General features: G+C 39.4%; 1 protein-coding gene across 1 annotated transcript in view; it reads right to left on the bottom strand.

Annotated features, from left to right (window-relative positions):
* The window catches only part of GMIP (GEM interacting protein), a gene marked incomplete at its 3' end in the record, with an annotated part of 200,121 nt that overhangs the window by 91,240 nt on the left and 81,527 nt on the right, over nucleotides 1-27,354 (bottom strand). The window contains exons 7-8 of the mRNA XM_082253719.1: nucleotides 21,963-22,027; nucleotides 19,147-19,257 (exon numbers count right to left, since the gene is read on the bottom strand). Of these exons, the coding sequence (XP_082109845.1) occupies nucleotides 19,147-19,257; nucleotides 21,963-22,027 (176 nt within the window). The remainder of the gene's footprint in view (nucleotides 1-19,146; nucleotides 19,258-21,962; nucleotides 22,028-27,354) is intronic.

Raw genomic sequence — 27,354 nt, 5'->3', positions numbered from 1 at the left:
TATATCGAGACCACTGTTCCTGATCTTTGCTGACAGTATTAGGACAGGAGATGTACCAGGGGATTGGAAGAAAGCTAACGTGATTCCAATATTCAAAAAGGGCCAGAGGCATATCCCGGGAAATTATAGGCCTGTCAGTTTGACATCAGTAGTATGTAAACTTCTGGAGGGGATGATAAGGGACTATATTGTAGAGTTTGCTAAGGACAACAACATCATCAGCAGTAATCAGCACGGGTTTACAAATGGGCGTTCTTGTCAAACCAATCTCCTTACATTCTACGAGGAGGTGAGCTGTGAGCTAGATAGGGGGAGACCAGTGGATGTGGTGTACTTGGATTTCGCTAAGGCGTTTGATACAGTTCCCCACAAGCGCTTAATTTATAAAATAAGGTCTGCAGGTATCGATAGCAGGGTTTGCTCTTGGATACGGAACTGGCTAAAAAGGCGGGTCCAAAGGGTAGTAATAAACAGCGCATACTCAGACTGGTCTGAGGTGGTAAGCGGGGTCCCCCAAGGCTCAGTCCTGGGACCAACCTTGTTCAATTTATTCATAAACAACATTGAGGTCGGGATCAGTAGTTCGATATCAGTTTTTGCAGATGACACAAAATTGGGCAGGGCAATAACTTCACACCATGAAGCAGATATCCTGCAGAATGACCTGGACAAAATAACAGAGTGGGCAACGACATGGCAAATGAGGTTTAACGTGGAGAAGTGTAAGGTTTTGCACTTGGGGACTAAAAACATAAAATCACAATACACGTTAGGAGGGGAGCCCTTGGGGGAATCAAAAATGGAGAAGGATCTGGGAGTATTGGTTGATGATAGATTAGGAAACAGCATGCAATGTCAAGCGGCAGCTTCCAAAGCCAACAGAATATTAGCATGCATAAAGAAAGGGATGCATTCCAGAGATAAGACTATAATCCTTCCACTTTATAAAACTCTGGTCCGACCGCATCTGGAGTATTCCGTCCAGTTCTGGTCGCCAGTCCTCAGGAGGGATGTGTTGGAGCTGGAGAGAGTCCAGAGAAGGGCAACTAAACTAATTAGGGGATTGGAGGACCTTGACTATGAAGAGCGTCTACAATCGCTCGATTTATTCTCCCTGGAGAAGAGACGTCTGAGGGGGGACATGATAGCAATTTATAAATATCTTAATGGGGATCCCAGCTTAGAAAAAAAGCTGTTCATTCGAAGGGATTGCATGAGGACTCAAGGGCATACAATGCGATTAGAGGAGAAGCGTTTTAACCTCAGGCAACGCGGGGGGTTCTTTACTGTTAGGGCAACAAGATTGTGGAATTCTCTACCACAAGAGGTGGTTTCTGCGGGTAGTATGGTGGCTTTCAAAAGACTCTTAGACTTACATCTCAAGGATCAGAACATTCAGGGGTATGGGAGATGATTACAGCCACACATGCCTACACAGGTTGAACTGGATGGACTATTGTCTTTATTCAACCTCACCTACTATGTAACTATGTAACTATGTAATAAGCCGACCCGAGTATAAGCCGAGGCCCCTACTTTTACCACAAAAAGATGGGAAAAAACATTGACTCGAGTATAAGCCTAGGGTGAGAATGCAGGGCGGCGGGCATGGTACAGGAGAATGCAGGGTGACTGGCATGGTGCAGGAGAATGCAGGGTGGCTGGCATGGTGCAGGAGAATGCAGGGTGGCTGGCATGGTGCAGGAGAATGCAGGGCGGCGGGCATGGTACAGGAGAATGCAGGGTGACTGGCATGGTGCAGGAGAATACAGGGTACTGGCATGGTACAGGAGAATGCAGGGCGGCAGGCATGGTACAGGAGAATGCAGGGTGACTGGCATGGTGCAGGAGAATGCAGGGCGGCGGGCATGGTACAGGAGAATGCAGGGTGACTGGCATGGTGCAGGAGAATGCAGGGTACTGGCATGGTGCAGGAGAATGCAGGGTACTGGCATGGTACAGGAGAATGCAGGGTACTGGCATGGTGCAGGAGAATGCAGGGTACTGGCATGGTGCAGGAGAATGCAGGATACTGGCATGGTACAAGAGGATCCGGGGTTGTGGGCATACTACAGGAGATGCAGTGCTGTGGGCATGGTACATGCCTTGTAGTGTGCCCGCAGCCCTGCATAATGGCAGGTAGTGAAGCTGTTTCACTTACCTGTTCCAGAGGCGCCTTCATTTTAAAAATGGCGCCGCCCGGCGCCGACACGTCATTGCGCACGCGCCGCCGCCGCTCGTATACTTTCGGCTATTCCCGGCCTCTCCCGAGCGACATGTATGCGACGGGCGGCGCCATTTTTAAACCTTAAACCCGTCGGAGCGGACAGGGAATTTTTTTTTTCCCTTGACTCGAGTATAAGCCGAGGGGGACGTTTTCAGCACAAAAAAAATGTGCTGAAAAACTCGGCTTATACTCGAGTATATACGGTATGTACATGTTATTTTTCATTTCTTATTTTTTATTACATTTCAAACAAACTTCTTTCACATTGTCATTATGGGGTATTGTTTGTAGACTTTTGAGGAAAATAATGAATTTAATACATTTTGGAATAAGGCTGTAATATAACAAAATGTGTAAAAGTGAACCACTGTGAATACTTTCCGGATGCACTGTATGCCTCTCATAGACTAAAAACCGCTGAAAATGAAAAAAAAAAAACAAAAACAACTGAATAAAATGTTATTTATCAGCTATACACACAATGGAACCTCCATACTTATTTGTGAAGGGTAATACTAACTTTTCTTTTGAGTTTGGTGGTTTTTATAGGAAACATAAGGCTGTCATTACAAAAATCATTCCCTGGCAGTCATAACATCCCTTACTTTACCTTACGCTATTTATATATTTATTTGCATTTATATGAACTCAAACAATGTGAATGACAAGACACAGCAATAAAATGAATGCTGATCCAATTTTTCACATTCAGTGGTGACAAAAACAGGAATGCCTTCCGTACCTGATTTATAGAGACAATCATAGGTAAATCTATGCATTTACAAACCAGACATGTTGAGTTTATGTACATAGCATGGTAATCTTATGTTACAATCTGCTTCATCTTTTGGTGATGTTTAGGTTACATGTTAACATTAAAAAGAAAAGAGAAGGCGCCTGGCCCTTTAAATAAAAGATTGTTGAACCTGCTGCCCTTTTAATTGTAATAAAACAATAAATAGGTATATATCATAGGTAAAAAGGCGCTGGTAATCTTAATATATCACGTGTTATAAAAATTAATAGGTGATTTAAAGTGTAATATATGTGATTAAAAATTGCTACAAATATATATATGATCTACTATTGGTGCTATTAGCAAAGAAAAGTGCATACCAGTGCAATTTCAATTCAGAAGTGTTTGTGCTTCTCAAAGTAAATTAATCCACAAAGGTGTGGATCAGTGAACCAATAAATAGATATATAAAGAATTCCATACAAAAATCACATAAGAATATATAAAAATATAAATATATAAATGTGCTCCAAGTAGTGTTTAAAAATCCAGGCAATAGCATGCAATCAAAATTGTGCTTGGTGGATTCTTATTAATCCCTTCACAGTGCTCCAGGTGCTGGGATGTGACAACCGTCAATTAAGAAGTGCTTGTGCTTCTCAAAGTAAATTAATCCACAAAGGTGTGGATCAGTGAACCAATAAATAAATATATAAAGAATTCCATACAAAAATCACATAAGGATATATAAAAAAATCACATAAGAATATATAAAAAAGTATAAATATATAAATGTGCTCCAAGTAGTGTTTAAAAGTCCAAGCAATAGCATGCAATCAAAATTGTGCTTGGTGAATTCTTATTAATCCATTCACAGTGCTCCAGGTGCTGGGATGTGACAACCGTGGCCTCTTACCAGCTAGCAGCAGGTCACAAGGACCCCCAACGCCTGTGATCCCTTTATTGGGTGGATCAGACCTCTCCTCGATTGCTTGGATCTCTGGCTCCTATATTACTCGAGTTGGACCATGTAGTCCCCCCATACACATAAAGATATAGAAGAACAAATAGCCTCCAATAGTGAAATACTGTTTTATTCTCCAAAAAACATACACTATAAGGTGACAATTAGCCTCTTACTATTTGTTGTGCCCTCCTGGCACTGGGCAATTCGGCAGTACAAAATCGTTTTTTTGGGTCTTAGGAAGATATTCTCCGGGGATCTGCAGCACCCTGTATCTCCTTTCCCCCTTTCTTTGTATTGCAGCGGTGGATGTGTATCCCAGCCTCTGTTCCGAATGCCTCTGTGTGTTACTTCCGGGTTAGCATTGACCACAATGCATTTCGCTTAACGAGCGTCCTCAGGCAGTCTGTGCTGGCCCTGTCAGTCACATCTTAAGTATCGCTATCTCTATTATGATTGGCCGGTGTTTAATTTTGCTTTTGTAGCGCCATTCATTTATTTTTATTGACATTAAGTGCCGATCTGTATATTTAACAGGATGGTATCGATTTATTACGTGACCCTTTTATTTTATGTGTATTTGACATTTGCTGCAAATCGCCCGGGTATATTCCTATTCCCCGCATTATACAAACAGCAATTCACATCCAATAATTCTTAAAAACACATAATGTATTTCCCACAATTATAAAACTATTTATATCTAGTATTAAATTTTTATTAATAAAACATTATAAATAAAATTGAAATTAGACATTATAAAATAAAAAATAAAAAAATATATATCTTTAATTGACGCCATCTAGTGGTCATCTAATTTTTCCTACATTCTTTTTAGTGTAATTCGGGACTATAACTCCATCTAGTGGCCATATATAGGAACAATTATTTTTTATTTTATCATTCTTATGGACATAGATATTAATTTATAGGGACATATGCTTATTAAAAAGGTACAGTGTACATTATAAATTTTTTAAAATAATATTATCTATATAAAAATCCATAATTTGTAATTAAAAAAATATATATATAAAATGGATATATAAAATATAAATATGAGATATATTATCTAAAGGCAAGGGATATAATCAATTAAATTCCTAAAAATTATTTAAAAAGCAATTAAGGTCTATGTCTGCATTTAACCCCATGGGTTTTAATGTTTTTAGTCTATGGATCCATGCGGTTTCGTTCTGCGATATCATTTTTCGCATATCTGAGCCTCTCCAATGACTGAATATTTTGTCAATTCCACAGAACCAAAGGAGGGAGGGATCTTGGTTGTGGAAAATTCTGAAGTGATTGGACAGGCTGTGCTTTTTGAAGCCTTTCTTTATGTTATCGACATGTTCTCCTATCCTAATTGCTAAAGTGCGGGTCGTGCGTCCGATGTATTTTAATCCGCAAGGGCAAGTACACATGTATGTAACAAATCTAGTGTCGCAGGTGATGAATTTTTTAATCTCAAATTCCCGATTGTCCGCGGAGAAGAACTTGTGTTCAATCCTTTTCTTAAATCTGCTTGTCCTGCATGCTTTACATCTTCTGCACCTATAGAAGCCATTTTTTGCGAAAAACATTTGTGGTTTTTTTGGTGGGTCTGGAACATTTTTTGATAGGATATTCCGTAGTCCCGGGGCTCTTTTATAAATAAATTTTGGATTCTTTGGGAGGAGTGTTTTTAAAGTGTCATCCCTTAATAGGATGTGCCAATTTTTCTTTATGCATTTTTCAACCTCTTTGTATTGGGTGTTGAATCCCGTAATAAAAGCTAGTTCAAAGTTTGGGTTTTCTTTCTTCTTTTTCTTCTTATTCTTTAGGAGGTCTTCTCTCTTCAATTCGGATATTTTCTTTTGTGTGATTCTCAGGTCTTTCTCTTTGTATCCCTTTTCTCTGAATCTTTCTATTAATTTATCTGTCTGTGTATTGTAGTCTTTTAAATCTGTACAATTCCTTCTAAATCGGGTGAATTGCCCTTTTGGTATCGCTTGTATCCAAGCCGGGTGATGGCAACTCCTCTTAGAGATGTAGCCATTAGTATCCACCTTTTTAAAGAAGGTTCTGGTGTTTAAAGTGCCGTTGTGCTTAAAGATCTCCAAGTCGAGAAATTGCACTGTATTTTTGTCCATATTACCTGTAAATTTGATCTGATATTTGTTTTTATTCATTTTCTTGAAGAAATGTTCCAGGGATTCTTGCGATCCTTCCCACACAACCAAGATATCATCAAGATATCGGCGGTAATACTTCAGTTGTTGTGGAAGTTTTGAGTAGATATCCTCCTCTTCCCATTTGGCTAAAAATATATTTGCTACGCTGGGAGCATAACGTGCTCCCATAGCTACACCCTTTATTTGGTTATAGTACTCATTCTTATACCAAAAATGATGATTTGACATAGCCATATTCAGGCCTTCCAATAGGAAATCTCTTTGTGGTTCCTTTAAATTGGTGTATTTTTCTAAGGCCCATTTGATAGCCCTTGATGCATCCTTCTGTCTGATGTTCGTATATAATGATTCCACATCGATCGATGCCAATATTGTATTTTCGGTGATATTTATGTCCACTAGTGAGGTTAATGTTTCCTTGGTATCCTTTAAAAAGGATTTTCCAATAGCAGCTATAGGCTGAAAAAATGTATCCAAATATTCACCCATCCTAGCATATAAAGATTCTATGCCACTGATTATGGGTCTTCCCGGTGGCTGCTGTAGATTTTTATGAATCTTGGGGATTTGATATATCACCGGCATACGAGGGGCTTTAATATTCAGGTATTTTCCTTCTTTTTTGTTCAGGAGGCCCTTTTTCATCCCTTTATTAATCCACTGTATCATTTTGGCTTTCAATTTATTTGTAGGATTTCCAGGTAATTTAACATATGTATCTTCATCATTTACAATACGATCCAGTTCCTTGATATAATCTTCTTTTTTGAGAATCACTAGACCCCCTCCTTTATCAGCTGCTCTAATAATGATATTCTTCTTTTCTTCCAAACTTCTGATGGCTTCCCAAACTTCCTTTGTATTTTTAGTTGGCTTCCTTTTCATCATCTGTACCTCTTTTTGAACAATATTCCTGAACACTTGGATATATTGGTAGGTACTGGATTTAGGATTAAAAACTGATTTGTTCCGAAGTTGGGTATGTTGGTATTCTGTTTCTTCCTCTCCTCCTATCCCTTTCTTGTGTTGTTCCGCAAAAAATTTCTTAATATTAAGTTTTCGTGTAAACTTTTCTAGATCGATAAAAGTCTCAAAATGATCTAGAGATTTAGCAGGGGCAAATTTCAGTCCCTCTTGTAATATTTTCAATTCTGATGGTGTAAGTTCCACCCCTGCTAAATTGAATATCCCTTGCTCTAGACGTCCCTTTTCCGTTTTCTTTCTCCCTCCTCTACATCCTCTTTTTTTGCGTTTTCCCGCATGTTGGCCCAATAATTGTCTTTCCAAGACCTCTCTTCCCCCTGTTGCTTGAATTGTCCCGAGGGACCTGGCTTTTGTCCATCATTGGGATGAGGGTAGATATAGTGTTCTGAAGGTCCTGGTCTTTGGCCATCTGAGGGGTATGAGTAATGATGTTGGTTGTTCCTATATTCCTGATGGGAAGGGAGTCGTTCTCTCTCTCTATACATTCCCGAGGGTTCCTGTCTTAATCTGCCCGGCGGTTGATAATATTCTTGGTCATTTCTATATGTTGTCTGTCTTTCTCCTCCTCTTTGTTGTTGGTAATTGTTATAATTATCATATTGATAGTTATTTTTCTTATATCCTCTCCCTCTTCCCCGTCCTCTTCCTCTCCCTCTGCCTCTCCCTCTCACCGGCTTAAATTGGGGTTGTTGGAAGGTATGTTGGGGTGTATAGGGTGTAGAGTTGGAGTTCCTCCGTTCATAGTTATGATTTTCCCTTATTTTTGGGTGTTCCATATATCTAGGAGTAGAGAATTCTTCTCTATTCCTTAAGGGTGAGAATCTATTACTTGTGGGTATCAAGATGGTATTGGCAGTAGTGTCCCCCTCGTCATCTTCACAAATGATGGGAGTCATCTCTTCTCTCCTTATATTTCTATGTGGTGTTACCCTGAAGTCTTTCATAAGGTTGTATCTTACGTCCAGGCTATTAGGTTCCCTTTCTGGGGATGATTCCCTTGAATTAGTACCTATTACTTCTTGCCATTTGTAAACCACACCCTTTTTGTAATCTTCTATGTCACGTTGGTATTTCTTTATTTTTTTCCTTTTTATCTCAATGTCATATTGTGCGATATGTTTTTGCATCATTGTTATTTTATCTTTATATTCTTGGGTCTCGTTGAGTGGAGCTAGTTTTTCTTTAATTATTTGTATTTTTGATTCTATAATACTGAGTTTGGTTTTCCTCCTTTTAGTTAAGAGTTCCATTAGTTGTTTCTCTTTATTATTGAAAAATTTGAACCATTCCTCCATAGAGGTTTTGTCCTCTATTCCATCATTGGGATTGACATCCCATCTAAGGCGTCTGGGGGTAATATCTTCCTCTATGTACCTATCAAAGGTAGTGATATCCCACCAGGTTCTTATTTGTCTCTCCAAATTATATTGTAGCTGTTTAAAATTTTGGGACATATTAACCTCATTAATTGATCTTTGTTGGAAGATCTCACTAGAGTTATAGGTTCTTTCTTTTAATAAGTTAAATACATCCATTTTCTCAGTTGCTTTAGAGCCGGCTGCCATTCAATAGATACAGAGTATCTAAAATAGCAATAAAAAGAAAAGAGAAGGCGCCTGGCCCTTTAAATAAAAGATTGTTGAACCTGCTGCCCTTTTAATTGTAATAAAACAATAAATAGGTATATATCATAGGTAAAAAGGCGCTGGTAATCTTAATATATCACGTGTTATAAAAATTAATAGGTGATTTAAAGTGTAATATATGTGATTAAAAATTGCTACAAATATATATATGATCTACTATTGGTGCAATTAGCAAAGAAAAGTGCATACCAGTGCAATTTCAATTCAGAAGTGTTTGTGCTTCTTTTATTAATAAAAATTTAATACTAGATATAAATAGTTTTATAATTGTGGGAAATACATTATGTGTTTTTAAGAATTATTGGATGTGAATTGCTGTTTGTATAATGCGGGGAATAGGAATATACCCGGGCGATTTGCAGCAAATGTCAAATACACATAAAATAAAAGGGTCACGTAATAAATCGATACCATCCTGTTAAATATACAGATCGGCACTTAATGTCAATAAAAATAAATGAATGGCGCTACAAAAGCAAAATTAAACACCGGCCAATCATAATAGAGATAGCGATACTTAAGATGTGACTGACAGGGCCAGCACAGACTGCCTGAGGACGCTCGTTAAGCGAAATGCATTGTGGTCAATGCTAACCCGGAAGTAACACACAGAGGCATTCGGAACAGAGGCTGGGATACACATCCACCGCTGCAATACAAAGAAAGGGGGAAAGGAGATACAGGGTGCTGCAGATCCCCGGAGAATATCTTCCTAAGACCCAAAAAAACGATTTTGTACTGCCGAATTGCCCAGTGCCAGGAGGGCACAACAAATAGTAAGAGGCTAATTGTCACCTTATAGTGTATGTTTTTTGGAGAATAAAACAGTATTTCACTATTGGAGGCTATTTGTTCTTCTATATCTTTATGTGTATGGGGGGACTACATGGTCCAACTCGAGTAATATAGGAGCCAGAGATCCAAGCAATCGAGGAGAGGTCTGATCCACCCAATAAAGGGATCACAGGCGTTGGGGGTCCTTGTGACCTGCTGCTAGCTGGTAAGAGGCCACGGTTGTCACATCCCAGCACCTGGAGCACTGTGAATGGATTAATAAGAATTCACCAAGCACAATTTTGATTGCATGCTATTGCTTGGACTTTTAAACACTACTTGGAGCACATTTATATATTTATACTTTTTTATATATTCTTATGTGATTTTTTTATATATCCTTATGTGATTTTTGTATGGAATTCTTTATATATTTATTTATTGGTTCACTGATCCACACCTTTGTGGATTAATTTACTTTGAGAAGCACAAGCACTTCTTAATTGACGGTTGTCACATCCCAGCACCTGGAGCACTGTGAAGGGATTAATAAGAATCCACCAAGCACAATTTTGATTGCATGCTATTGCCTGGATTTTTAAACACTACTTGGAGCACATTTATATATTTATATTTTTATATATTCTTATGTGATTTTTGTATGGAATTCTTTATATATCTATTTATTGGTTCACTGATCCACACCTTTGTGGATTAATTTACTTTGAGAAGCACAAACACTTCTGAATTGAAATTGCACTGGTATGCACTTTTCTTTGCTAATTGCACCAATAGTAGATCATATATATATTTGTAGCAATTTTTAATCACATATATTACACTTTAAATCACCTATTAATTTTTATAACACGTGATATATTAAGATTACCAGCGCCTTTTTACCTATGATATATACCTATTTATTGTTTTATTACAATTAAAAGGGCAGCAGGTTCAACAATCTTTTATTTAAAGGGCCAGGCGCCTTCTCTTTTCTTTTTATTGCTATTTTAGATACTCTGTATCTATTGAATGGCAGCCGGCTCTAAAGCAACTGAGAAAATGGATGTATTTAACTTATTAAAAGAAAGAACCTATAACTCTAGTGAGATCTTCCAACAAAGATCAATTAATGAGGTTAATATGTCCCAAAATTTTAAACAGCTACAATATAATTTGGAGAGACAAATAAGAACCTGGTGGGATATCACTACCTTTGATAGGTACATAGAGGAAGATATTACCCCCAGACGCCTTAGATGGGATGTCAATCCCAATGATGGAATAGAGGACAAAACCTCTATGGAGGAATGGTTCAAATTTTTCAATAATAAAGAGAAACAACTAATGGAACTCTTAACTAAAAGGAGGAAAACCAAACTCAGTATTATAGAATCAAAAATACAAATAATTAAAGAAAAACTAGCTCCACTCAACGAGACCCAAGAATATAAAGATAAAATAACAATGATGCAAAAACATATCGCACAATATGACATTGAGATAAAAAGGAAAAAAATAAAGAAATACCAACGTGACATAGAAGATTACAAAAAGGGTGTGGTTTACAAATGGCAAGAAGTAATAGGTACTAATTCAAGGGAATCATCCCCAGAAAGGGAACCTAATAGCCTGGACGTAAGATACAACCTTATGAAAGACTTCAGGGTAACACCACATAGAAATATAAGGAGAGAAGAGATGACTCCCATCATTTGTGAAGATGACGAGGGGGACACTACTGCCAATACCATCTTGATACCCACAAGTAATAGATTCTCACCCTTAAGGAATAGAGAAGAATTCTCTACTCCTAGATATATGGAACACCCAAAAATAAGGGAAAATCATAACTATGAACGGAGGAACTCCAACTCTACACCCTATACACCCCAACATACCTTCCAACAACCCCAATTTAAGCCGGTGAGAGGGAGAGGCAGAGGGAGAGGAAGAGGACGGGGAAGAGGGAGAGGATATAAGAAAAATAACTATCAATATGATAATTATAACAATTACCAACAACAAAGAGGAGGAGAAAGACAGACAACATATAGAAATGACCAAGAATATTATCAACCGCCGGGCAGATTAAGACAGGAACCCTCGGGAATGTATAGAGAGAGAGAACGACTCCCTTCCCATCAGGAATATAGGAACAACCAACATCATTACTCATACCCCTCAGATGGCCAAAGACCAGGACCTTCAGAACACTATATCTACCCTCATCCCAATGATGGACAAAAGCCAGGTCCCTCGGGACAATTCAAGCAACAGGGGGAAGAGAGGTCTTGGAAAGACAATTATTGGGCCAACATGCGGGAAAACGCAAAAAAAGAGGATGTAGAGGAGGGAGAAAGAAAACGGAAAAGGGACGTCTAGAGCAAGGGATATTCAATTTAGCAGGGGTGGAACTTACACCATCAGAATTGAAAATATTACAAGAGGGACTGAAATTTGCCCCTGCTAAATCTCTAGATCATTTTGAGACTTTTATCGATCTAGAAAAGTTTACACGAAAACTTAATATTAAGAAATTTTTTGCGGAACAACACAAGAAAGGGATAGGAGGAGAGGAAGAAACAGAATACCAACATACCCAACTTCGGAACAAATCAGTTTTTAATCCTAAATCCAGTACCTACCAATATATCCAAGTGTTCAGGAATATTGTTCAAAAAGAGGTACAGATGATGAAAAGGAAGCCAACTAAAAATACAAAGGAAGTTTGGGAAGCCATCAGAAGTTTGGAAGAAAAGAAGAATATCATTATTAGAGCAGCTGATAAAGGAGGGGGTCTAGTGATTCTCAAAAAAGAAGATTATATCAAGGAACTGGATCGTATTGTAAATGATGAAGATACATATGTTAAATTACCTGGAAATCCTACAAATAAATTGAAAGCCAAAATGATACAGTGGATTAATAAAGGGATGAAAAAGGGCCTCCTGAACAAAAAAGAAGGAAAATACCTGAATATTAAAGCCCCTCGTATGCCGGTGATATATCAAATCCCCAAGATTCATAAAAATCTACAGCAGCCACCGGGAAGACCCATAATCAGTGGCATAGAATCTTTATATGCTAGGATGGGTGAATATTTGGATACATTTTTTCAGCCTATAGCTGCTATTGGAAAATCCTTTTTAAAGGATACCAAGGAAACATTAACCTCACTAGTGGACATAAATATCACCGAAAATACAATATTGGCATCGATCGATGTGGAATCATTATATACGAACATCAGACAGAAGGATGCATCAAGGGCTATCAAATGGGCCTTAGAAAAATACACCAATTTAAAGGAACCACAAAGAGATTTCCTATTGGAAGGCCTGAATATGGCTATGTCAAATCATCATTTTTGGTATAAGAATGAGTACTATAACCAAATAAAGGGTGTAGCTATGGGAGCACGTTATGCTCCCAGCGTAGCAAATATATTTTTAGCCAAATGGGAAGAGGAGGATATCTACTCAAAACTTCCACAACAACTGAAGTATTACCGCCGATATCTTGATGATATCTTGGTTGTGTGGGAAGGATCGCAAGAATCCCTGGAACATTTCTTCAAGAAAATGAATAAAAACAAATATCAGATCAAATTTACAGGTAATATGGACAAAAATACAGTGCAATTTCTCGACTTGGAGATCTTTAAGCACAACGGCACTTTAAACACCAGAACCTTCTTTAAAAAGGTGGATACTAATGGCTACATCTCTAAGAGGAGTTGCCATCACCCGGCTTGGATACAAGCGATACCAAAAGGGCAATTCACCCGATTTAGAAGGAATTGTACAGATTTAAAAGACTACAATACACAGACAGATAAATTAATAGAAAGATTCAGAGAAAAGGGATACAAAGAGAAAGACCTGAGAATCACACAAAAGAAAATATCCGAATTGAAGAGAGAAGACCTCCTAAAGAATAAGAAGAAAAAGAAGAAAGAAAACCCAAACTTTGAACTAGCTTTTATTACGGGATTCAACACCCAATACAAAGAGGTTGAAAAATGCATAAAGAAAAATTGGCACATCCTATTAAGGGATGACACTTTAAAAACACTCCTCCCAAAGAATCCAAAATTTATTTATAAAAGAGCCCCGGGACTACGGAATATCCTATCAAAAAATGTTCCAGACCCACCAAAAAAACCACAAATGTTTTTCGCAAAAAATGGCTTCTATAGGTGCAGAAGATGTAAAGCATGCAGGACAAGCAGATTTAAGAAAAGGATTGAACACAAGTTCTTCTCCGCGGACAATCGGGAATTTGAGATTAAAAAATTCATCACCTGCGACACTAGATTTGTTACATACATGTGTACTTGCCCTTGCGGATTAAAATACATCGGACGCACGACCCGCACTTTAGCAATTAGGATAGGAGAACATGTCGATAACATAAAGAAAGGCTTCAAAAAGCACAGCCTGTCCAATCACTTCAGAATTTTCCACAACCAAGATCCCTCCCTCCTTTGGTTCTGTGGAATTGACAAAATATTCAGTCATTGGAGAGGCTCAGATATGCGAAAAATGATATCGCAGAACGAAACCGCATGGATCCATAGACTAAAAACATTAAAACCCATGGGGTTAAATGCAGACATAGACCTTAATTGCTTTTTAAATAATTTTTAGGAATTTAATTGATTATATCCCTTGCCTTTAGATAATATATCTCATATTTATATTTTATATATCCATTTTATATATATATTTTTTTAATTACAAATTATGGATTTTTATATAGATAATATTATTTTAAAAAATTTATAATGTACACTGTACCTTTTTAATAAGCATATGTCCCTATAAATTAATATCTATGTCCATAAGAATGATAAAATAAAAAATAATTGTTCCTATATATGGCCACTAGATGGAGTTATAGTCCCGAATTACACTAAAAAGAATGTAGGAAAAATTAGATGACCACTAGATGGCGTCAATTAAAGATATATATTTTTTTATTTTTTATTTTATAATGTCTAATTTCAATTTTATTTATAATGTTTTATTAATAAAAATTTAATACTAGATATAAATAGTTTTATAATTGTGGGAAATACATTATGTGTTTTTAAGAATTATTGGATGTGAATTGCTGTTTGTATAATGCGGGGAATAGGAATATACCCGGGCGATTTGCAGCAAATGTCAAATACACATAAAATAAAAGGGTCACGTAATAAATCGATACCATCCTGTTAAATATACAGATCGGCACTTAATGTCAATAAAAATAAATGAATGGCGCTACAAAAGCAAAATTAAACACCGGCCAATCATAATAGAGATAGCGATACTTAAGATGTGACTGACAGGGCCAGCACAGACTGCCTGAGGACGCTCGTTAAGCGAAATGCATTGTGGTCAATGCTAACCCGGAAGTAACACACAGAGGCATTCGGAACAGAGGCTGGGATACACATCCACCGCTGCAATACAAAGAAAGGGGGAAAGGAGATACAGGGTGCTGCAGATCCCCGGAGAATATCTTCCTAAGACCCAAAAAAACGATTTTGTACTGCCGAATTGCCCAGTGCCAGGAGGGCACAACAAATAGTAAGAGGCTAATTGTCACCTTATAGTGTATGTTTTTTGGAGAATAAAACAGTATTTCACTATTGGAGGCTATTTGTTCTTCTATATCTTTATGTGTATGGGGGGACTACATGGTCCAACTCGAGTAATATAGGAGCCAGAGATCCAAGCAATCGAGGAGAGGTCTGATCCACCCAATAAAGGGATCACAGGCGTTGGGGGTCCTTGTGACCTGCTGCTAGCTGGTAAGAGGCCACGGTTGTCACATCCCAGCACCTGGAGCACTGTGAATGGATTAATAAGAATTCACCAAGCACAATTTTGATTGCATGCTATTGCTTGGACTTTTAAACACTACTTGGAGCACATTTATATATTTATACTTTTTTATATATTCTTATGTGATTTTTTTATATATCCTTATGTGATTTTTGTATGGAATTCTTTATATATTTATTTATTGGTTCACTGATCCACACCTTTGTGGATTAATTTACTTTGAGAAGCACAAGCACTTCTTAATTGACGGTTGTCACATCCCAGCACCTGGAGCACTGTGAAGGGATTAATAAGAATCCACCAAGCACAATTTTGATTGCATGCTATTGCCTGGATTTTTAAACACTACTTGGAGCACATTTATATATTTATATTTTTATATATTCTTATGTGATTTTTGTATGGAATTCTTTATATATCTATTTATTGGTTCACTGATCCACACCTTTGTGGATTAATTTACTTTGAGAAGCACAAACACTTCTGAATTGAAATTGCACTGGTATGCACTTTTCTTTGCTAATTGCACCAATAGTAGATCATATATATATTTGTAGCAATTTTTAATCACATATATTACACTTTAAATCACCTATTAATTTTTATAACACGTGATATATTAAGATTACCAGCGCCTTTTTACCTATGATATATACCTATTACATGTTAACATGTTTAACTTATCACCTGAGCATAAGAACCGTAAAACAACCAAAAACAGATAGCTGGTATGTTAGATGGTCTTTCATTTTGGGGTTTAAAAAAACACCAACTCTACCAGCTGTGTTTTAGACTATTCTAGAAGAGTCAATCCCCTAGCATTGGCCTCCTCCCTCCTTGCATATCAAAGACATCTCCTCTAATGGGAGTGTCTGATTACTTTCTGTGCTGGCCCAGCTCCCCCACCCCTTCCCTATATAGTCATTTATATAGCAGCTGGGGGAAGGAATGAAGTAGAATACTGTAGAGCAGCCTTTCTCAACCTGTTCAACAGAGAGGACCCTTGAAATAAATTTCTGGTCTCGGGGAACCCCTGCTAAAAATTAAAAATCTACAACTCATGACTCATTAGTGTGACAGTCAGTGGGAAGAATGCTCCTTACTCTTGTCATCATTGGGAAGAATTACCCCTTTACAGATAGCTAAAAGGAACAATGGCGTCATTGGGAACTTGTCTGAGAGGCAGAAAATTCCCATTGCTCTAGGAACCCCTAGCAACCTCAGGATGAACCGTAGGGTTCCATGAAAATCTGGTTGAGAAACCCTACTGCAGAGTGACAGATCGGACTCTGCTATGGCTGCTGACATCACATCCATGATGCTGCAGAAGACTCAAGGCTTTGGAACGTCTACACAAGGGAGGCTTTCACAGGTAAATAACATGCATAGCATGCATATCATACCGTAAATTCACATATCATCGAATTATTATTGTTATACAGAATTTATAGAGCACCAACAGTTTTCGTAGCACTTTATATTATAGCTAAAGGGGGAAATTATGTTAAAATGACAGGTGTGGTGACATGGGCAAGGGTTAATTATAAGGCTCAATTCACACCTGACTGTACTGGAATTACACAATTCTGCCCACAATTCCAGAATCGTTTCAAAACACGGGACACGTTTTTAACGTGACCTTATTTCTTAATGGCATCCCAAAAAGGGTTTGATTTTGCCGAGATTGACGCGCAACAAAACATGGCAAAAAAAAAAAAAAAAATGCAACATCAAATGCGCCTGGTTCTGTGCTAACATTTGGTACATGAGCTTCTTTGGTGTGTTTTTGGAATTAAGGGAGGCCCATTCAAATGAATGGTGCAGCTACAAAAACAAGCAAAAAAAAAACCACAAAAAAAGCACAGTGCAGCAGGTGTTGTTGCAGTACCCCTAGGTGTGAATCTTGTCAATATCAGTCAGGGGGTTGGAGATAGGGTTGTATCCACTTCAGGGGAACAAGGGAGGGAGGTTCGGAGGAGTTATAGTATATACTGATCCCACAAGACCCATGTTTTCTGAAGTTTATTGACTGTATAGTATTGCTGTAAGATCTTCCAGACTTCTAACCTCTAAAATGCTACCTATTAAATCTGCTGGAGAGGGTGTAGATCTCTATCTAAGGGGGATCTGGTGTCTTGCAGCCAGTAATATCTGAGCTGCCAGGTACTTAATGCGACAAAGAGAACATTGTAATGTCAGGCCAAGTAACAAATTGAGCTGGTTAAAAATGTATGCCACTTTTGCTTTGATACTTTGAGTAAAAGACTTGGAACAAGTACATAGGTAGGACTCCTGACTGTCTCTGATATTTCAAATCTGCATTAATTAAATGCAAATATAGTTATAGTATAATAATTTAAATTTATTGTTATTAATAATTTAATTTTAAATTATATATTTATTATGATTATATTTTAATATTATATTTATAATAAAAAATTATATATATGGCTAACCCTGCAGTAGTTGCTTGGTAGATTGGGTTCTCTGTTCTTCTGCCTCAACCCTGAGAGCAACCCTAGCCCCACTGACACACCAGGTTCAAGCAAATGGATACTGCACTGCTACTGGGAGCACAAATATAGATACCCTGAACACAACTAAGGGTCAGTTTTAAAAAGCAAACACCAGACTGGTTGGTGGTAAATGAACCAAATATATTGTCACAGGTTGCAGTAAACAGCAGTGTGCACATAGAGTTGGTAAATTAATATATAAATCACTGTTCACTAGACAATATGTTCACTAGGCTATAGCAGCACAGAATGAAGTTCTATGCAGATAAATTAGAGTAAACCTGGTAATCCACAAAATTAGCAAAAAACAATGGCATTAGAAAACAGTAACAGCAGTGTTAATCAATAATGCAACAACTCCTCTGTAAACAGTAGGCTATAACTACTTTAGGTTGCTTTCTAAATGAATGGCAGTGATGAAATTTAAGAGGTACCTCTTAAATTTATGGACAAAAGACAAAGTTCTTGTGAAGCAGCTATCTGAGTGATCAGTCTTTAGCCCTAGTTCTTCAGCCAGATAGCATAGGGGCCCAGTCTTTATGGTGGTGCACATGAGTACTGTCCCAGTAAAGTCTGCATGCAGTAGATAATGCTTCTAGTTAGATGACCAGTCCTTATGTGCTCAGTCTTTGCTATTGGCAACAGGCTAATAGCAGCAGTACTTTGACCAGTCCCAACCACACAGCAACAGAGGTCCCCCTGTTAGGATGTCAGCTCACTTTTGGATATGCCTGGAACAACTCTGGTCCTCAGCACATGGTCACAGGCTTGTAGCAGGCTGATGTGCATACCTCGAGCTCCTCGCAACAAAGAGAAAATTCCTCCATATTCAGGCTGTGAAAATACAGAGCTCTCTCTCTCTTTATACCCAGTTCACATTGTATTTCTAGAGTCCATTGACTCCAATAGCATGATCCTTCCCCTGCACTACATCTCCCATGATTCAGTGCTGCCCACCATCAAATCTCTTGAGCTCCTTCTGCTTGTCAGTTACCCTAGGTGGAGGCAGGCAGTGTTAGGAAGTCCATTGGGAGCACAGAGAGCACTGCAGCACAGTTGCCTAAATCACTCTCTGTCTTTAGCCAAGCACCTGGCTATATATAGACATATATATGAGCAGGGCCCTCTGATTCCTACTGTATTAAAGTGTATTGTAGTTGTACTGTCTACCCTTAATTAGTAAAGTGCTGCGTAAACTGTCAGCGCTGTATAAATATATATATATACACACACTGTATGCATAATTCATATTTACATGTAATTCAATGACTCTAGTCTAGCTACTCACCAGGCAATACTTCTTCATCTGTAGCTGAGCCATTGTTTCAAGGGCTAAGGATCCTGTGTGGGATTCATGGTCCAAAAGGAGGAGGTAGACATCTTGTAAAGGAACACATTGCTGCAAAAGACCACACAGACGGAATCACTGAGAGAGTCTCCAGAAGCAAGCTACTACATATTGAATTCATGTACTGTATATATTCTCATATATATATACCAGATCTACTTTGTTGGGAGAGTGAAAATTCTATAATTTGCTTCTCCTCCAGTGACTAATCTGAAGGTCATTGAGGAAAGCGCAACAAACTGTATATAATGAACATAGTTATTCATTCTGGGAAGTGCTGAAAGGGGAAAACACATACATCTACCAAATGTATACTGTATATCATTGTTCATCTGAAGGTAACAGCAGTCTGGGTGGACCTTAAACCCAGTCCCACTATGAGAAATATTGTGCCTATATGCCGGATGCCTATGTGTTTGATGGACCAACCATAGAAAAAGCTTCAGTCAAGGTCATCAGGGGTCATTAACTAGAACCCAAGATTTGAATTTTAGGTGCCACATTCCTGAAATCTTACAATACAACAACATATATATATCCAAATGGGATTTTTGAGACACAACAATGACTTTTTGGTTTAAAACGTATTATTTATTTATTAATGCTCATAAAAAGGCCATAAGTTTCTCACTAGTTACAATAAATACCATTAAAAAAAAAAAAAAAAAAGGTTGCATCATATACACTCAATGGTCCATACGTCTCTATGTGTTTCCTGGACTTAGTCTTCTCCCTCAGGAGCCAAATGCGTATTCATATAAAAATATTTCTACACAGAACAGATCATAGTTAGAACGTACCACTCATTAGCCCCTATTAAACACACATTATGCTGCAGTTCAAAGCGCGCAAATGGAAAAGCGGAGAAGGGAGAGACCCACACCGGGAACCGAACTGGGAGCTTTACTGGCAAAGGCAGCCCACCATCCACCCCTCACATTCCCTCAAATGCCCAAGGAGTAGTCTGCAATATGTAATATGCAGACTACTCCACGGCTCATTAGACTGCACACTTATACACCGGTTTAAAGGTAGGCTGATAGCAGTGAGAATGATGGGGATGGAAAAATGGCTGACATATAAGCGTTTACCATATTAGTTTGTGCTTTGTGTTGCTATATATGGCCACGTTGGACTGCAGCATAATCTGTGTTTCTTTTAGGGGCTAATGGATGGTTTGTTGTATTAATGTTCCAACTATGATCTGTTCCGTGTTGAAAGATTTGAATGATATGAATCCAAATTTGGCTCCTGAGGACGTAGACTACGTCTAGGAAATGGGTTTAGCCATATACTATCAGAATTGGACCATTGAGAGTATATGATGCAACCTTTTTGTCATAATGATGTTGTGATGTGAGAAACATATGGCCTTTTTATGTGCATTCATGAATAAATGATACCTTTTAAACCAAAAAGTCATTGTTGTGAAAAAAATCCCATTTTGATATATTCATGTTGTTGTATTGTAAGGATCATTAACTATTGCAATGCCAACTGGAACCCCAAAAAACAAAGTCACTCCACCAAAGGGTTAGTACTTTACTACCCAGATCCATCTATTCACTTACCCAGATACTCCTTTTCATTCTGTAAAGATCTTTATGAAGAAAGTTATGATTCTTTTAATGGGAACCTGTACTCCATTGCTAACTTTTAAAATGAAAGGTCTTTCACACTTGCACACACTTTGAGATGCAAGTAACTTATTTAGCCAGAAAGGCTCCTCTCTGATACTTTGCTACTGAGCATGACTTTCTGTGATTTAAAAATTAGAAGAATCTCTGCAATGGTGGTTGTGGTCCAGCAACTTGTGACATTGACTTATGCCCCGTTCACACCTGGGCATTTGTGATCATGGGCACAATCAGTAGCTTCTTTCGGGCAACAATATTCACATGATGCAGTTTGCCGCAATTTATTGCACGACAATTGAGGCCTAACCACGTTTAAGTGCCATTGAAAATGAATGGCACCTGAAAAAGTATGGGGCGATTTGTCAGTTTTGCAGATCAATTTGGGATCAAAGGCAGAATCTTGATGATCGAAATGCCACATAGCCACAGACTGAGTAATAAAGTTTGTAAGGTCTTCACACCCTATACATTTATTTTTAAAGGTATTGCCTCACCTTGTAACGATGGACTTACATGTTGTGAGTGTCATGCCTAATTGATTCCCCTATATCCATGTATTCATTCACCTAGCTTGTCTCTATTCACTAAAGGGACAGTCAACTGCTTGTTGTGGGGAAAGACTACATGGTGATCTTTGGTGGTTTGTGTCTGTGTCAGATCTAGTTACTGTTTAGCTCTCACCTGCAGAACACTAGACTGAGGAACTTAGGGATAGTGGGATATGTAGTTTCTTCATAGGAAGTGTAAGTTCTTAGGCTACAGCTAGAAGTCATGTATTAACCTGTGCAGTGCCATGCCACATCTTTGAACACAAACAAAAACTCATGACACCGGAATTTGAAGACTTATTTTCTACTATAGGCTTTGCATACAGGGCAACAAATGACACCATGAAACTACATGATCGATGCACATCTTAGAAAGGTAAAAAACATAAAGTGGAGGTAGGAAGTTTTCTAATGACTTTTAAAGTTGTGGCTGAAACTCTATTTTGTCTATACCCCAACTAATTCAAGGGTGCCATGTACTAAAGAGCGGCATGTACAATCCTAAACTCAGTAACAATAATTTATTTTCCATTGTTAGAAACTGCCACAGCTGTGACCGCATTCTCAGTACCTGCTGGCCCAGGGCACTCCGTGCAGACTCACATAGTCGGATGATGTTCTTAGCATATTCAGACTCTGCAGAAAAGAGAGAATAAAGAAAGGAATCCACCAAAAATCTATTATATAGATACAACTCCTCAGAAATGACCAGATATGACACTACACCAATTATTATATGAACTGGTCAGAGAGTGGCATGCTTGGATTATGAGGAAAGTCTCACATTTGCACTTTCTTGCTGTTTCATATTTCTATTAATGCACTATGTATTTGTATTTGTATTGGGCACTAGATTGCCATTTGTTTTACCAGGGCTTTTTTTCAGCTGGAACTTGGTGGAACTCAGTTTCACCACCTCTGGCTCAGGCCCTCTGCTCCCTGCTCACCACTAACACGTGTAAACAGAAAAGTCTGGCTTCTGCGTTTACAAGTGACAGCTTGTATCCCAACGGTACAGGACTGTAGATATTTTTTTTTCCTGGGGGGGGGGGGGGTTCAGCCTTGAGTACCCAGAGAACAATAATTATCACGCTTGCCATGCTGTGACAAATTGTGGTGTGTAAATATATAAAGTATATACAGCGCCCCCAGCAGGCACATCTGTTAATGAAGCAAATAGTAAACATGGCTTCAATGTAAGCCGGGCCCTGCCTGTCATCCTCGTGGATGAGACAGGTGGTCTTCCCAGTGGCAGTGCGGCTCCTGCAGCTGATAGGCTACACTAGCGTAGCTGCTGTGAAATTGACCGATGCTCTGGGGGGGAGGGTTTGGACCCACTGCCCCCCCCTTATCCACGCCCCTGCAACAGTAACCACAGATCTGATCTCCTGAGTGGCTCTTACTGAGTGCAGAATGGGGACAAGGGAGAAGCAGGTGTCTGGGGTGTGGATGCTGACACCCCCACTGGATGAGCTCCAAGCAGGTGAGTGGCAGAGCTACCTACATTGTGTGGGGAGATACTAGAGCCAACTGGGTGCTTCAGCTTAATACAGCAACAAAAGTAAGACATGTGGAAGATAATGGAGCTTTTAAGGAGGTAGGGATAAGATGGGGTCAGTGGAGGGGGGGTTACATGCAGAGGTCAGAGCTGAAGAGGGGTGAAAGTGAGATGTGAATGGGGGGGTGCAGAGGTAAGCAGCTGTGGAAGAAGGCTGAACTCTGCACTCTGTGTAAAGCGCACCCTTTAATTCTGCACTATGTACGTAGTGTACACCCAGACTCTGTACTCTGTGTGTAACCCGCCTCCCGAACTCTGCACTCTGTACGTAATGCACTCCCGGTATTTAATGCTCCTTTAAGACCCTCCCATTATTAGTGAAATTTGACGACACCCACTATTTGATGCGGTTTGGAGGGTTTGTGTGTGGGGGCGGAGGGGGTTTTTGGGGGTCGTGATTGAGTTCCTATACCTATTTTCCTGAGGAATAAAGCCCTGGTTTTACCACTGGCTCTCAGCTTTTCTTATTTGCTGCTAAGATAAAATGACAACTGAATAGGGATACGGATAATGGTAAAGTACAACCCTGCCTATGCACTCACCTGCATTCGAAAAGACAGGAAGCCTTGTATACATTGCTCCAAGCAAATCATATAGGAATTTTTAAATAAAAGGTTTTACTTACACAATAAACCTGTACAGCCTAATCTGCAAATGAAAAACTGTATTCCAAACAGATACAAGAGGATTTACCTAGTTAGGTTTAGTTTACACCTGCGGCAAGGTCTCAGATTGTTTTTTTAGAGGTGTTTGATGAGAGGTGAGGAGGCGATATGTCACTCCCTCATTAGCCTATTTTAAGTCCCACTATCACAGCTCAATCTTGGCATTGCACACAGTTGCAGGCCGGTAGTAGTGTAGCCCTATTCATTTGAATGGATTGCACTCGTCAGCAGTAGAGACAGCTGAACCAGGTCCGGACAGCGGGTATAATTCCTGCCACAAAGTAAGCAATAGTGGCCATGACATGTGCACAATCCTGGCCGCTGTCTTTGCAACTTAACCACTTGTCTATTAACCGCTTGCCGACCGCCGCAAGTAGATATACTGCGGCAGTCAGCCCCTCACAGGCAAAGTGACGTATATATATACGTCACTAGCCTGTGAGGCTCTGGGGAGCGAGCGCGCGCCGCCGGCGGACCCGATGTCCGCCGCTCACTCTGCGATCGTCGGTGCAGAGGGAGAAAGGCAGGCGGCTTGTGTAAACAAGCTGCCTGTCATTCTCCCCTGTGTAGAAACACTGATCATACGGTTCTACTATGTAGGACCGTTGATCAGTGTTCCTACAGCTCAAGCCACAGCCAATCACAGTTAGAATCACGCCCCTAGGGACACACACAGCCCCTCCCTCTCAAATAAAGTTAACCCCTTCACTGCCAGTGTAATTTTACAGTAAAAGTGCATATATATAGCACTGATTACTGTAGAAATGTCACTGGTAACCCCAAAAGTGTCAAAAATGTCAGTCAAGGGTCCGATCTGTCCGCCCCAATGTCGCAGTACCGCAAAAAAAAAAAATCGCAGATCGCCGCCATTACGCGTTAAAAAAAAAAACAACAAAAATGACAAAAATCTTTCCCTTTGTTAGTAAACGCGATAACTTTTGCGCAAACCAATCAAAATACGCTTATTGTGATTTTATTTTACCAAACATATGTAGCATAAAACAAATTGGCCGAAAATGTTAAAAAATTTAGATTTTTACTTTTTTTTTGGGGGGAATTTCATATAAAAAAAATGTGAAAAATATTGTTATTTTTGCAAAATTGACACTCTTTTTTTGTTTATAGCGCATGATCAAAAAAATCGCACAGGTGATAAAATACCACCAAAAGAAAGCTCTGTTTGTGGGAAAAAAAGGACGTCAAATTAGTTTAGGTACAGCGTCGCACAACCGCGCAATTGTCCGTTAAAGTCACGCAGTGCCGAATCGCAAAATACCCCCTGGTCTTTTAGCAGCCAAATCCTCCGGGGCTTAAGTGGTTAAGGAACGTTTATAAACGGCATGGTTAATAAGTGGTTAAATCAAGCTCACAGATGCTGCAGCTGTGAGCTTGGTACCAATTTCATTTATGGGTCTCTCAAAGGGCGCCCCCACCAGCGATACCCACGGTGGTTTCTAGGCTCTCCAATTACTTTGGGTAGCCAAAGACCACAGCTAACAGCTTCCCTAGCAAAAGCAAGAAAACCTTGTGGAACATACGTTCCCCAATCCCTAATGGACCCCCAATGTCTCCATAAAGAGTACCTGTCACCTGCCCATGCTATTATATAGAGGGCTTGTTAGTCCCCTTGTGCAATACCAATAAAGTAAAAAAAAAAAATTGTAAGTGTAAAAAGAAATATGTAAAATTCATGAAAAAATTTGAAAAAAAAATATTAAAGAACCCCTGCACACACCCCATGTAAAAAGCACAGCATAGGACGAGCATGTTTATGTAAACGCCAATTGCACTGCACATGTGAGGCATCATCGCAAACGTAAGTGTGAGACCAATAATTCTAGGGCCATAGTTCATGGTTATCTTTAAACTGATAACCTGATAAAGGATTTCAAAGCATTGGCTATAGAGAATGTTGGGTCTTTATAGTTTTTTTGTGAGTTTTAAGTGCAATTTAAGGCTGGTTTCACATGGGCGATCTCCCTGCTGAACCCCGCTAAGCAGGCTGATGACAGGTCCATGTCTGCTCCACTATGCAGAGTGGACACAGACACAGCCCTGCTGTTCTCTATGGGGTTGTCAGATGGAAACTGAGAGCCTATCCATTTCTATCTGACTGTCATTCAATCTGGGGTATGGACCACTATCAATCTGTTTTTGGCGGACAGGATCAGATCGGATGCCGACGGGCATCAGTGGACATATGCCTGCTGACACCCACCGCTCTATAGAGAGCAATGGATGGTCCGATTAGGTCCCCCTGAAAAACTGATAGCCGACCTGATCAGACAGCTCGTGTGAAACCAGCCTAAGACTTGACATGTTTGATATCTGTTTACTCAACAAAGCCCAATCTTTTATATTTTACCAAAAATTGGGTATAATTCTGTGTTTGTTTGCACTAAAATTTATTTTAATGTATCTTGTTCCTGAAAATATGTTTGATAAATAGCAAAAATCATGTGACATAAAAATTACAGCTGCCACCATTTGATTCTCCAGGGTCTCTGCCACCAGTTGATTCTACAGGGTCTGTTTTAAATGATTATCCTGTAAGGCTGCATTCACACCTTGGTGCTTTAAATCGCGGGCAGATTTGTCGGGATTCTGCCGGCGATTTCAAAGCGGCCAGGTGTGAATGACAAATTGCAGAACGCACATTTGAGATGCCCTTCATTTGAATGGCACCTAAAATCATGGTGCGGTTCTGCCAAGATTATCATGCGATAAATCGCGGCATTCCTCATCGTGTGAAGCATGTCGCCCAAAAGTAGATCCTGAACTTTTTTTGGGTCACTTGCATCACGTGCAAGTTGCCGCGATTGCAGCATGATTTATCGCACGACAATCGTAGAAAAATCGCACTGCGATTTTAAGTGCCATTCAAATGAATGGCATCTCAACTGTGTGTTCTGCGATTTGTCATTAAGCTCTGGTTCACACTGATGTGATGTGGAAAATGCACAAGATTTGCTGTGTTTCCCTGCATCGCATCACACTGGAAAGCAATCCCATGGTATCCACGCTAAGGTGTGAATGTAGTCCAACACCCTGCACACCAGGAGTCAGAATAGAAGGAAAAAGCAGCATTATTAGCCACTCAGTGCCGGTTCACATTGGTGCAATGCGGGAACCGTGCAAATCCACTGCATCGCATCCAACTCGCAGGCAGTTCACACTGCCATATGCGAACTGCTGGGAGTGTCAATACAAAGTTAACGACACCCCCAGATTAGTTTGCGTATCGCAGTGCGAACTGTCAGTTTGGGCAGGAATTGGATTGCATAGGTGTGAACATCCATGCGATCCGATTCTGGTGCAGACCAAAAAAATGGTCCTGTGCGACTTTGGTCCGAATGCGATGCAAATTCAGCCATGCAATCTGTATGGCTGAATTTGCATCACACAGACATTGCATGTGATTTGCACAGCATAGCGGTGCGAATCACATGTGGTGTCTGACATCGCATATGTGTGAACCGGCACTTAGGCTCTAATTGTGCAGTGCTGTCAGCTTAACAGGGAGCTTGCTGACAGGAGTGGGGGACCAAAGAGGAGACCTATGGCTTTCAGTGTCCAATCAGCAAGCTTTATTTCCTAATTACAGTGGGGAAAAGTGAGGTTACTGACAAGTGACATGACATTCAAGGCTTTCTGGATCATAAGACTGACTGGACAGCATTACCAATCTATTAAAAAGAAAAGCCTGGAAATATATCCATTCCATCTGTATAGGTAGCAGT

The sequence above is a fragment of the Pelophylax lessonae genome, assembly GCF_965119305.1.
Source record: "Pelophylax lessonae genome assembly, chromosome: 4".
Lineage (NCBI taxonomy): Eukaryota > Metazoa > Chordata > Amphibia > Anura > Ranidae > Pelophylax > Pelophylax lessonae.
This window is presented reverse-complemented; position numbering and strand designations above follow the sequence as displayed.